This window comes from Myotis lucifugus, unplaced genomic scaffold (genome assembly GCF_000147115.1).
Source record: "Myotis lucifugus unplaced genomic scaffold, Myoluc2.0 scaffold_421, whole genome shotgun sequence".
NCBI classification, from domain to species: Eukaryota; Metazoa; Chordata; class Mammalia; order Chiroptera; family Vespertilionidae; genus Myotis; species Myotis lucifugus.
The window spans coordinates 566,266-579,334 of NW_005871469.1; the positions used below are offsets into that span (position 1 = coordinate 566,266).

Consider the following 13,069-nt stretch of genomic DNA (forward strand, 5'->3'; position numbering starts at 1 on the left):
AGGACTCTGGCATCCAGGGTTTGTGGTTAACTCTTTGAAAAGAGGGCACCCTGGGCCTTGGGGCTAAGAGAATGAGAAGAATAAGGAGGTCAGGGAAGAGAAAAGATTTGGGGTTAGTATTGGGTACTCACTTGTTCATGAGAGATGGGATCTCCTGGAGGGGGGCAACTCGAGTGTAGATTTGGGGTGGAAGGTGGCCTGGGGGTTGTCCAGGACCCAAATGCTGGGAAGAATACTTTCCATTGAAGAGCTCTGAAGAAAGGAGTGAGTGGCCCAGCCTGCAGGTCTAGGGCAGGACAGCCCCTGGCAGGAATGCCAGAAGAAGGGCCAGTGGCCAGAGGTGTCTCAGGAAAGTGAATTAGGTGCTTCAGAGTACGGACTCTAGATTCAAGACAGGCTTTGTTTCAATATGGCTCCATGACTTGAACAAGTTACTTCACCTCTGTGAGTCCTGGTTTCCTTGTGTGTAAGATAGGGATAATAATAGTGCCCCCTGGATAGCTAGGAATGAGGTCACATGTTTAAGGAGCTTAGCCCTGGGCCTGCCTGTTCCTAGGAGGTGGGTGTTTTAGAGAGTGGAGGACCCCAGAATCACAGCGTGCCTCGGCAAGGCTGCCTCTGTGGACCCAGGAGAGATGCTCTGGAAGAGATGTGAGGCTTTGTGGGAAGAGCACTATGCTTGGAGTCTGAGAGAAACAGAATGGTTTGAAGGGGCACCCAGTGTTCCAGTTAAGGAGATATACTATTTCTTTCTCCCCTACCCCTATAACAAAACCCTTTGAGCCCTCTTCATGCCTCCCTCCAACCATTCTTCAGTTCTGGTAAACAGACCTGTTACAAGCCATGTTATCTGTAACTTTCCTCCCTTTGAGCTGCACCTAGTTTGTGCCCAGATGTATTTGTCCTCTGAGAAAGGATCCAGTCAGTTGGCAAATGGCAGAAAAGTCTCTCCTTCCCTGTGGTTGTGCCTCACAGGTCCTGGCACAGTCACTTACAGGGCCCTAGAGGCACCCAGACAAGCTTGCCCCTGGGGTGGAGAGCCTGCTTGCTGCCCATCCTAGGTTTCCAAACTTCTTTCTGGGTTTGGCTGCAAGGTTCTTGAGTAAATTTCAGGCTTGGTACTCTGGTTTTAGTCTCACCTCTGAGCTTTCACATGTTACCCCAATCCCAGGAATGTTTTCTCCATCCTCATCATTTATCTTTACTTGTCTGAGTCCCAGTCTTAGCTCCTGGTACTTGTTTGTAGCCCTTAACACAGTCATAATTAGTTTTTGTGTGTGTATTTGTTTAATGTGGGTATGTCTTTCTTGAACTGGAGGCTTCAGTGGAGCAAGTGTATTCTCATCTGTATCCCAGGGTCTGGTGTGTAGTATGCACTCCATGAATAGTTAATATTGTTATTCATACCACCCTTCAGCTAAGTTTCTTCTGGACCCACAAGACACCTTCCCAAAACTCTTCCTACCTAACTCCAAATATTTCAGGACATGATTCCTGTTTTCTTAACAATTCCTTTCCTTTCTCCCCATTTCCCCTTCAGCTGAGACGGTTGCCCCTTATCTTTGCAGCTATTGGCAGGGTGGAGGACAGTCTTTAGGAGGGTGGGGTGTGCAGGTGGGAATACTGAGTTGGGCTGAGAATTGATTTTAGCTCTAGACAATTTTTTTATTTTCTTTTTTAAATTTATCTTTATTATTGAAAGTATTACAAATGTCCCCTTTTCTCCCCCCACATTATTGACCCCCCCCCCCTTCCTCTCGACTCCCTTCCCCTCCCCAGGCCTTCATCACACTATTGTCTGAGTCCATGAGTTTTGCATATAAGTTCTTTGGTTAATTTTTCCCCTCCCCCCACCCCCACCCTGAATCATCAGTCTGTTGTATGCTTCCATGTCTCTGGATCTATTTTGTTTGTCAGTTTATTTTGTTCATTAGATTCCACATATAAATGAGATCATGTGATATTTGTCTTTCTCTGACTGGCTTATTTCGTTTGGCATAGTACTTTCCAGGTCCCTCCGTGTTGTCTCAAAGAGTAAGAGATCCTTCTTTTTTGCAGCTGCACAGTATTCCATTGTATAAATGTACCACATCTTTTTTATCTATTCATCTGATGGGCACTTGGGCTGTTTCTAGATCTTAGCTATTGTAAATAATGCTGCTGTCAACATAAGGGTGCGTATATTCTTTTTGATTAGTGTTTCAGGATTCTTAGGATATTTTCCTAAAAGTGGGATCACTGGGTCAAATGGCAGTTCCATTTTTACTTTTTTGAGGAAATTCCACACTGTTTTCCATAGTGATTGTACCAGTCTGCATTCCCACCATCAGTGTACTAGGGTTCCTTTTCTCCACAACCTCACCAGCACTTGTTTGTTGATTTGTTGATGGTAGCCATTCTGACAGGTGTGAAGTGATACCTCATTGTCATTTTAATTTGTATCTCTCTGATGATCCGGTGATATCAGTGATGTTGAGCATTTTTTCATATATGTCTCCTGGCTATTTGTATGTCCTCTTTGGAGAAGTATCTGTTTAGGTCCTGTGCCTGTGCTCTAAACTTAAAGGTTGTTCCCTGAAGGTAGCTCCCTCCCTAAGCACTATAACTTGTCACAGAACAGTTAGGCCTGTGGTTTTTTCTTTTTTTTTTAATAATTCTTTATTGTTGAAAGTATTACGTATGTTCCCTTTTATCCCCCATTGACCCCCTCCGGCCTGCCTTGTACCCCCTGTCCCTGCCCCAGTAGGCCTTTGGTTTTTCAACTGTGCTCTACAGAGTACTATGTGTCTGTTGAGTTGCCTTTCACCCTGGAGTGGAGTCTTAGAGGGCAAGGGCAAGTTGGGCCCCTTCTTTGAGCCTCTTGTCTCCTTGCTTCAACCAGAGCAGTTCTGCTTCCATTGGTTTTCTATTTTGGGATTCTGTAGAACCCAGTCATAGATTGATGTTCAGCCTTCTGTGGGGCAAGAGAGCATGTCCTTAGGCAGCTGGGACTGCTGACTGCCCAGATAGGTTTCCATCTGAAGGTGTTGTCACACATTTTAGCCTCTGGCAGACTGACTGTCCCTAGGGTAGCATAAAAAAGTCACCTCTAGTCCCAAGAAGAACCCTTCTAAATGTCTGTTTTTTGTTTTAAGATGTCATGGACAATATTACCAGGCAGAACCAATTCTATGAGACTCAGGTCATCAAACAAGAAAACGAGTCAGGCTATGAGAGAAGACCACTGGAAATGGAGCAGCAGCAGGCCTATCGCCCAGGTAGGAAAGTACACATGGTACATCTCTTTTGAGGGAAATGGAATCTATAGGGTAGGGGGAAAGTGGGTTTACAATTTTTTGTATGGAAAATACAATAATTAATAAATAATAATATAAGAATAAACTCTGTATTTTGCATGCTCACAACTGTAAGCTTACTTTTGCCCCACCCGGTGTACATGGCCCTTACCCTCTACATAGATCCCATCTTTCCAGAGAGACTTTGCATCTTCCATTTGGGCTTTGTCACTCTGGCAAGATTCTTTTAAAAGAAAGAACATAGTCCCGCTTCCAGGTGTTAGAAGAGGGGAGTCTTCATGGTTATGTTTTCAGATGTTAGTGTCAGCACCCTGGAAAATTCAGACCTGGAAGCAGTTACTTGGGTCTTATTTAGAATCTTTGAATGTGGAAGCCAGAAAGGACCTTCTAAATCTAGTCTAATTCTAGTCAGGTATTTCCCATGCTCTGAAGAATATTGTTCCAGGAGATGTCATTAGGGACATCTCAGAAAGGGTTTCTTGCCCAAACATCTGGAAACGCGCATATACTTTACCACCTCTGGGAAAGTCACTGTGCTCAGAGTATTAAAAGCCCTGAGAAGTCCTGGATTGAAAAAAGTTCTGTCATGTGGTTTAGGATTTCCTAAACATGTAAATATATCTTCGCAGAACAAAGATTTTCATTATGCCAGTTTGGGAACACATGTAATCCAGTTCTCTCCCTGTTTTATAGATTGGGGATATGGCTTGTCTGTTGGTAGAGCTTGGGTTAGAACCCAGGAAATTGGCTCCTGGGACACTGTGTTTGTGTCCTACTGTTTGGAAGACTGGGTCCCACTCTTGAGTAATGACAGAGCCTGGACTGACTCCTAGTCTGGTGCTCCTTTCACTATTTTGTCGCCCCGGTGCCATAGTGAATCTAGTTGAGTCTATCTAATTCCATTCTGGTTCATCCACAAAGTGAAATCCCCACACATTTCTTGTGGGTGGGTCAGGATTTTAATAAATGTAGGTTAAACTGCAGATTTATGTCAGACTCTGTGAGACTTGTGGTATCATTTGGCCCAAGGAGAGTATTTTTTGTGCTATTATTGACAGACATTTATCAGGGCCTCCTGTGAGCTCAGGGTTGTGCTGGGAACCAGGCAGGCCCTCTTCAGATGGGTGAACACCGTCCCTGTCCTGGAGAACTTCTCTGAGAAATTTGGTCTGCATGCCCAAACTAGGGCATGGTCCAAGGTGGTCTTGGGTTGCGTGCTGAGACAAGTAGATGTAAGTGATCTACAGTATCAGGCATACTGTAGATGCTGTGGACGAAGTAAGGTTAGGTTGAATCCAGGGTTTGCTCTCGATTAGGTACTGATTCTTGGAGTCTGACTAAGATTGGGACATTCCTGTGGTCCACGGCATGTTATCCCATCCTGACTTTCTATTCAGGATGATTCACTGAGACCATCACACCTAAGGGCTGGCTTAACACATTGCAGACCAGGAGTTTTATTGCTAGTTTTACCCAGTGGCCAGATAAGTTTCTATTGAACGAGTACCAAAAACATTTTACATAAATGTTAAAGGCACACTTTAAAATTAAATACCCATTGCATTTTGAAGTTATTTATTACATGTTCTTACAAGCTAATATCTTTAAAGTATGATATTTTGTAAAACACTGTGTAATATGAAGGAAGAATTCTCGTGATCGGTCAGCAATGTGTTAAATGAAGACCCTCCCTTCTGGAGTGATTAAAGCCAGTGGAGTTAGCTGCAGAATGACAGCACATTGTTGAATGGACCTTCCCCCCTCCTTTGTAAGATTGAAGGAGCTTTATAAGAACTGAGATGGAGCAATTCTTTGGGAGGAGAAATTGAATGGACTCGTGAAATCTCAGGTTAAAAGGATCTTAGAAGTCCTCTCGGGATCCCTCCCCCTGTGTGCAGGCCAAGGTGGTTGCCAATTGTCATAGGCCCTTTGTAATTAGCCAGAGGCAGCTATGCCAGCTTTAGGTAGGTCTTTAGAGAGCTTGTTCTGATTTAGTGCTGAAGTCCCCTCTGCCTCCCCATGAAGCCTAAGATTATCTGACAACTGTCATCTCATCAACTGCCAGTGCTGATGTGCTGGCCAGGCATCCCCGACCTCCCTTTGTCCTAACCCTATTCTTTAGTACAGCCTTCTGGCTCCCTTAGCAGGCTTCCATTGAATTCAGCAGGCTGCCTGTGCCCAGCCCTTTATCAATGCAGTCAGGATCCTGCCAGCATCTCCTAAGGCAGTGATGGCGAACTTATGACACGCGTGTCAGAAGTGACACGCGAACTCATTTTTTGGTTGATTTTTCTTTGTTAAATGGCATTTAAATATATAAAATAAATATCAAAAATATAAATCTTTGTTTTACTATGGTTGCAAATATCAAAAAATTTCTTTTTTTTTTTTTTTTTTTTTTAAATATATTTTATTGATTTTTTTTACAGAGAGGAAGGGAGAGAGACAGAGAGTTAGAAACATCGATGAGAGAGAAACATCGATCAGCTGCCTCCTGCACACCTCCCACTGGGGATGTGCCCGCAACCCAGGTACATGCCCTCGACCGGAATCGAACCTGGGACCTTTCAGTCCGCAGGCCGACGCTCTATCCACTGAGCCAAACCGGTTCTGGCTCAAAAAATTTCTATATGTGACACGGCACCAGAGTTAAGTTAGGGTTTTTTAAATGCTGACACGCCGAGCTCAAAAGGTTCGCCATCACTGTCCTCAGGTAAAGGGGACCAGAAAACTGATAACTGAGGAATTTCTGAGTGTCTTGACCATCTGGAATTGTCCTGACAGTGGAAGGGAAGACAGAGGTGAAGCAAGAACCACCCACCAGCTTCCTCCAGCCTGATGCATCTCAATTCAAGCCAGACAGACAACAATTCCAGAGTCGCAAGAGGCCTTATGAAGAAAACCGGGGAAGGGGATACTTCGAGCACCGAGAAGATAGGAGGTAAGTGTGTGATGCAGTCAGTAGTCATTCTTGTTCCAGTAGATCTCTATGTCTGTAGTCCAGTGCCTGCTAGGGCCTTTGTACTAACCCAGAGGAGCAGGCAGAGCAGGGTTCTCGCTGCTCTTGCACTCTCCCCCCACTTCTTCCTGCACTCACTATCAAATTCAGCTTCCCAAAACTTTTGGCCCTTCCTCTTACTACAGGGTCAAGTCCAAACATCTTAGCCTTTCAGGTGTAAGATACCAGCCTACCTTTTCAGTCCTTTGCCCCACTGCCCTGCAGTCCTGCATAGTGTCCTATTCATAATGGCTGCTCAGTATCCCTTGATTGGGAGAGAAAAAAAAAAGATCTATTTCCTCGCCCTTCTCTCAAACACATTCCCTTCATCCATTTACTCATTCATTCATTGTCAGTGTTCATAGTGCTTTCTCACCTGGTTTGGACACTGGGGAAAGAGATTATTTGGACAGTGGATTTGTCTTTCTGTTGTTGCCAGTGTAGGGACTCAGTCAAACACATGCACAAGCCACAGAAGTGAGTGTGAGTGTTAGAAGCTCACAGGAGGGCAGGGCCTCCCTGTCCTGATCATTTGCTTTTTCCCTTTTCTGATAAGCCCTCCCCCTCCCTTCACCCCAAGTCCAGTCCTATACCTTCTTCCTACCCTCCTTCAGCTCTTGTATGAAGCCTTTTCTAATCACAGAAAGTAGGAATGACCATTCTTCTATTCATCTGGACTAGTCATATGACACATTTTGTTTCCTACCTGGGCGAGTCCTTCTTCTTTAAAAAAGAAAATTTTTTTTTAATTGATTTCAGAAAGGAAGGGAGAGAGATAGAAACATCAATGTTGAGAGAGAATCATTGATTGGCTGCCCCCTGCACGCCCCCTATTGGGGATGGAGCCCGGAACCCCGAGCATGTATGAAAGGCAAAGACAAAATATGGGTCATTACATACCTTTCAGATGGGAACTTTTAGGAAGCCTGGTATGTGAACACATTGTCATTACTGAGGTTTAGCCAAGCCTTTGCACATTCCCCTTCCTTGCCCAAGTACCCTTTGGGCTACCACAGCCTCTCTTTAGTAACAGTTCAGTATGGAGGCATGCAGAGGTTATGGGTCAGAATCTTGGGGTGTGAGAGAAGAGTCTCCTTTGAAAAAGTTCTCTAAATGACTGATGGCCCTCTTTAGCAGAGCATGCCCTCTATTATTTCTGCCCCCGCCCCCCACCACCACCACCACCACTACCACCAGGAGTTAACAATCATTGCTCTCATTGCAAGGATGTAGGATTAACAGAGGGTTGGGTGGGGGTTTTTTTTGTGTGTGGGGGGGGGGGGGGAGTTATTTTGCTAAACTCTGTGGGAACAAATTGAAATCCGGGAAGGCCACTTGTACATTCCAGCAGAACCTTCATTTCTCTTCCTCTGCGCTCGTTCAGCTGTTCTCATGTGACTTAACCCCTATTTCTGACACAGGGGTCGGTCTCCTCAGCCTCCTGCTGAAGAGGATGAAGATGATTTTGATGACACCCTTGTTGCCATCGACACATGTGAGTCTTTATGTGCCTATCTGATTCTGCCTTCCAGTTACTATTTGGAAACTGCCTTGACCTTAACAGAATCTCTGCTTAGCACCATCCAGAGCCAGTGTAAGTCCAGATAGGGTGCTGGTTTGGAGACAAGATCTGCTCCCGGCTCAAACTGTGGAATCCTGAGCAAGTCGTTCTACTTCTCTGAGCTTCTCTCCATACTCTCATACCTCAAAGGACTTCCAGTGACACTCTACAGAGGAAGGATAAGAGCAGTTGGGAAAACCCTGAACACCTTGTACACACTGGGGGTTATAATCTAATCAGGAAGGGAACCTGAGTGCTTCTGGGGAAACTTAACTCTTTTGCGACCAGTTTCCATTAGCTGCTCACGTGAAACCAATGCCACTTTGTCCTCTGAGGCATTAACCTGGCCGGCCTTGCTCTTTGTCCGCCAGTTCAGTTTTCTTTCCACTGGATAAGTGGCTTTCCCCTTGACTACATTATCTAAACACTTAGAGGAATGATATAGAGGTCCTGTTCTTCTTCAGACCTAAGACAGAATCAAAATGGTAGAGACTGTGAATCTGAATTTTTAAATGCACCCAGGTCTAACAACACTGGCCTTTTCAACAGCAAAAAGTAAATAACAGTTCATGTATTTTGTTGCATAGCTCGTATTTATAGAGCAGTGACTACATGCTTTCAGAAGATAAAGCCATTTTTAAAGTACTGAGTGGCAGTGGTCCATGAAGCAGCATCTGATCAAATGCCACATGTACAGACCGTGGCATTTAGCCTTTAAGACAGTGGTTCTCAACCTTCTGGCCCTTTAAATACAGTTCCTCATGTGACCCAACCATGAAATTATTTTTGTTGCTACTTCATAACTGTAATGTTGCTACTGTTATGAATCGTAATGTAAATATCTGATATGCAGGATGGTCTTAGGCAACCCCTGTGAAAGGGTCATTCGACCGCCAAAGGGGTCTCGACCCACAGGTTGAGAACCTCTGCTTTAAGAGAAAAGAGCAAAGATTCTCTCAGGAAAGATTCTTAGAGGCATGGCTGGCTCCTTGAGTGGGAAGAGTCCGAGCTACAGCAGGAGAGTCCTAGGCCTATAAGAGGAGGTGGGGGCCTATGTGCCTTGTCATGTGTGATTCAGGGTCAGATATTTGTGCAGCTGTTGGAGGTGGGAGTCTGACTTCCTTACTGATAGTGTTAGCACAGGGAGATGGTTGAAGTGAATGGTAGTGGGGATTATTTTTTATGAATATAAAATCCTTTGAAATTGGTGAGGATATGGACCCTAACAAGTGTATATCTTTGTAAAAGACATTTGTGTGCAATTTCCAAAGGTGCCTCCCAGTGACTGTCTTTGGACCCCATCCAGGTGAAGGACCCCAGTTTCTATGTGAAGTAGCTGCTTTGATCCTGTGCAGGCCAGTTTGCAATAGTCCATACCCTTTCTACTGAAAGGGAGATTGGCGAGGCGGTGTGGCTGGTTTCTCGTGAGCCTGTCCCCACAATGTGTCAGCTTGTGTACTCCTCGTTAACATTCTGAAGGAACTTAATTTTTGCCTGTGCATGCCTCTGGGACCTTTAAAACATCAACCAAACTCCAGTCTTTTTCCTCCACAGATAACTGTGATCTCCACTTCAAGGTGGCCCGAGACCGGAGTAGTGGCTACCCACTTACAATTGAGGGCTTTGCATACCTGTGGTCAGGAGCCCGTGCCAGCTATGGGGTCAGAAGGGGCCGTGTGTGCTTTGAGATGAAGGTGAGTGGGAACAACAGAGGGGAGAGGGGCAGAAAGCAGGTTCATCCTTTGGAATGGCCTGCCATCAGCCACCTTGGCCAGACCACAATATTAAGAGATTTGATTGAGCATAGACTTTGTGTTCATGTTAAAAAAGTATAATGAACGCCGAAACCGGTTTGGCTCAGTGGATAGAGCGTCGGCCTGTGGACTGAATGGTCCCAGGTTCGATTCCGGTCTTCCTTGGTGGGATTTGACCCAGATATTATACAGCCAACCACTCTAGGGGTGACATGTTTGTAGAATTGAGAAAACGATGTTTCTAACTCTCTATCCCTCTCCCTTCCTCTCTGTAAAAAATCAATAAAATATCTTTAAAAAAAAAAAAAAAAGTATAATGAACTTAAGAGAACTATACCATTGCTAAACACTATATCAGAAAAGCAGGCCTACCGTACATTTCTTCATCAAGCAGACTTTTCCTTGGTGGGATTTGCCAACCACTCTAGGGGTGACATGTTTGTAGAATTGAGAAAAGGAGTTGTTTGGAAGAAAACTGAGCTAGAAAGAATGAACTCAGGCAGCACCAGTTAGAGGAAAGCTTGAGGGAGAGCAGGGCAAAGAAGGGTTCTGCCATCAGGCTACCCTCCACCATCATCTCTCTGCAGTTCTGTGTCGGGTTATGTTTATGAGAATATCATGTTTCTGTTTAACAAAAGTTCAAATGGTACAGAACAGTATGGGGCAGGGGGGAGCAAAATTTGTGCTCACATCCTCCCTGTCCCCTTTGTACACTCCAGAGGTAACTTGTATTAACAATTTTTTTGTTGGTTTTGTTTCCTTTTTTGTTTGGTTAATTCTTACCTGAAGATATTTTTCCATTGATTTTTAGAGAGAGTGGGAGGGAAGGGGAGAGACAGAAACATCGATGTGAGGGGGACACATCAATTGGTTGCCTCCTGCATGCACCCCAACCGGGACCATGGATTGAGCCTGCAACTGAGTTATGTTCCTTTGACCTGAATTGAACCCACGACTCTTCTGTCTACAGCTGACGCTCTATCTACTGAGCCAAACTGGCTAGGGCAACAATTTCTTGTGTATCTACCTTTATGTATCAAAACATTTATGATAGTTGATATTTATGGAACACTGCACGCATAAGATATGGTGCCAAGCTCTACACAGATATCTCCGTTAATTCTCACAGTGCTATCATGAAATAGGAACTGTTAACTCCATTTTTTTAGAGGTAGAAACTGAGACCTAGGGTTATTGCTTTTCATTGACTCTTAGACACTGTTGATTGTAAGTTACCCGTTGTTTTGTGTGTTGCTCATAGAGCAACACAGCCAATGAAATGGACAAAGTTCTCTCTTATCCCATCAATTTTAAATATATTTTTACGGATTTCAGAGAGGAAGGGAAAGAGAAAGAAATATCAATGATGAGAATCATTGAGTTGATTGGCTGCCTCCTATATGCCCCCTACTGGGGATTGAGCATGCAACCCAGGCATGTGCCCTTACTAGGAATAGAACCTGTGACCTCCTGGTTATAGGTCGATGCTCAACCACTGAGCCACACCATACTATCTTTTTTTTTTTTTAATTGATTTCAGAGAGGAAGAGAGAGAAACATGAATGAGAGGATCATTGATCGGCTGCCTCCTTCATGCCCCCTACTGGGGATGGAGCCCGCAACCTGGGCATGTGCCCTTGACCAGAATCAAACCCAGGACCCTTCAGTGTACGGGCTGATGCTCTATCCACTGAGCAAAACCAGCTAGGGCCTTTTTTTTTTTTTTTTAACTGCTGCATCATTTTCTCATAATCTGTGGTGTGCCATATTCATTGGATGATCCATAATGTGACCAGTGCCTTACAGATTTTTTTCTGTTTATTTGTTTCTGGTAATATAAACAGTGCCACACTAAATTGCTGGGTTGTACAGTCTTGTGCATTTGCAATTTTAAATGGAGACTCCCAAATCGCCCTCCACAGACATTGAACCAATTTACCCATCTACACCAAATATTATGAGTACTTGTTTCCCTGCAGCAAGTGTTAGAACTAAAAATAACTATTTTGAGCCCTGACTGGTATGACTCAGTTGGTCGGGCCAGTTCGATTCCTGGTCGGCACATGCCCAAGTTTCAGGCTCGATCCCTGGTAGAGGGTGTGGAGGAGGCAGCCTATCGATGATTCACTCTCACATCGATGTTTCTCTTTCTTCCTCTCTAAAAATCAAAGTATTTAAGTAAATAAAAATAACTGTTTTGAAAAACCTATCTCTGTGGTCCTGAACTCCCCTGAGCCCTTCAGAGGACCTGGCTTCAGAGTAGCTTAGATGCCTTTTCCTCAACAACAAAAGTCATCACTGTTTTTTTTGTTTTGTTTTTTATAATATGTTTTTATTGATTTCAGAGCGTAAGGGAGAAGGAGAGAGAAACATCAATGATGAGAGTGAATCACTGATCAGCTGCCTCCTGCACATCCCTTACTGGAGACTGAGCCTGCAACCCAGGCATATGCCCTGTCCAGGAATCGAACCCTGACCTCCTGGTTCATGGTTTGATGCTCAACCACTAAGCCATACTGTGGCCGGGCAAGTCATCACTGTTTTTAATGCGTTATGTACTTCCTTCCTATATTGCCTCATAAACCACCTGCCTCCAGAGAATGAATCAGTCTGTGCCCTCTTGTTCTCTGTCCCCAGATCAATGAGGAAATCTCCGTGAAGCATCTTCCATCCACAGAGCCCGACCCGCATGTTGTCCGTATCGGCTGGTCCCTTGACTCCTGCAGCACACAGCTAGGTAAGGGGAGGGCAGCCAAACAGTCCAGAGAAGAGCAGTTACCTCTATCCCTGGATTCTTGCGCTTCCTAAAAATCTCTTCCCAGTGTTGAAATCAACAGAATTAGCCTGGGGTGGAACAGACATAAGGATTACATATATGCCATTGCCTGTGTGGGCCAACAAAATTCAACTGGACGGACCACTATGAAAACTGTATCCATCTTTTAGGAGAGGGTTCAAAGTTCTCTTTAAAAAAGATTAGTTGTCTCCTGTCCTTAAACCATGTTCCTGTCCTTAAACCATGTTGGAAATAAAAATAAGTTTCTTAAGCCCCGTTAAGTTCTGTCTAGGATTTTCTGTCCAGAACCTAACTCAGTGGGGCCCTGCAGGGCTGGTTGGCAGAGGCAGGGGCTACCCTGTGAGAGGTTTTGAATTTTCCTAGGACCCCAGGGCGCAATGACTGTCCCCAAATAACTGATTTCAGTGACCAATGCTGAGACCTTCTGCCTTGGTCATAATCATTTGATTACAAAAATAATATATGCTCCTTGTAAAAATTTAGGCCATACAAATAGAGGAAAAACTAAAAACCTCCTAAACCTGAGAGATATAATTGTTCTGACTGTTAACTTAAGACTGATTCTTGAAAGTGAAAATGTTAGGTCAAAAAGAGTGTACAGCTTTTGTTCTGATACATATTAATGTTTTTTGTTTAAGACTTGCATATCATCTCATTTTATTT

The 13,069-nt window shown here is 44.2% G+C and overlaps 1 protein-coding gene across 1 annotated transcript in view; it reads left to right on the top strand.

Moving 5' to 3' along the window:
• Positions 1-3,114: 3,114 nt before the first annotated feature.
• Positions 3,115-13,069, top strand: part of HNRNPUL1 (heterogeneous nuclear ribonucleoprotein U like 1) — a 32,025-nt gene continuing 22,070 nt past the window's right edge. The window contains exons 1-5 of the mRNA XM_006102634.3: positions 3,115-3,257; positions 6,081-6,237; positions 7,716-7,789; positions 9,410-9,549; positions 12,247-12,346. Of these exons, the coding sequence (XP_006102696.1) occupies positions 3,140-3,257; positions 6,081-6,237; positions 7,716-7,789; positions 9,410-9,549; positions 12,247-12,346 (589 nt within the window). The 5' untranslated portion in view covers positions 3,115-3,139. The remainder of the gene's footprint in view (positions 3,258-6,080; positions 6,238-7,715; positions 7,790-9,409; positions 9,550-12,246; positions 12,347-13,069) is intronic.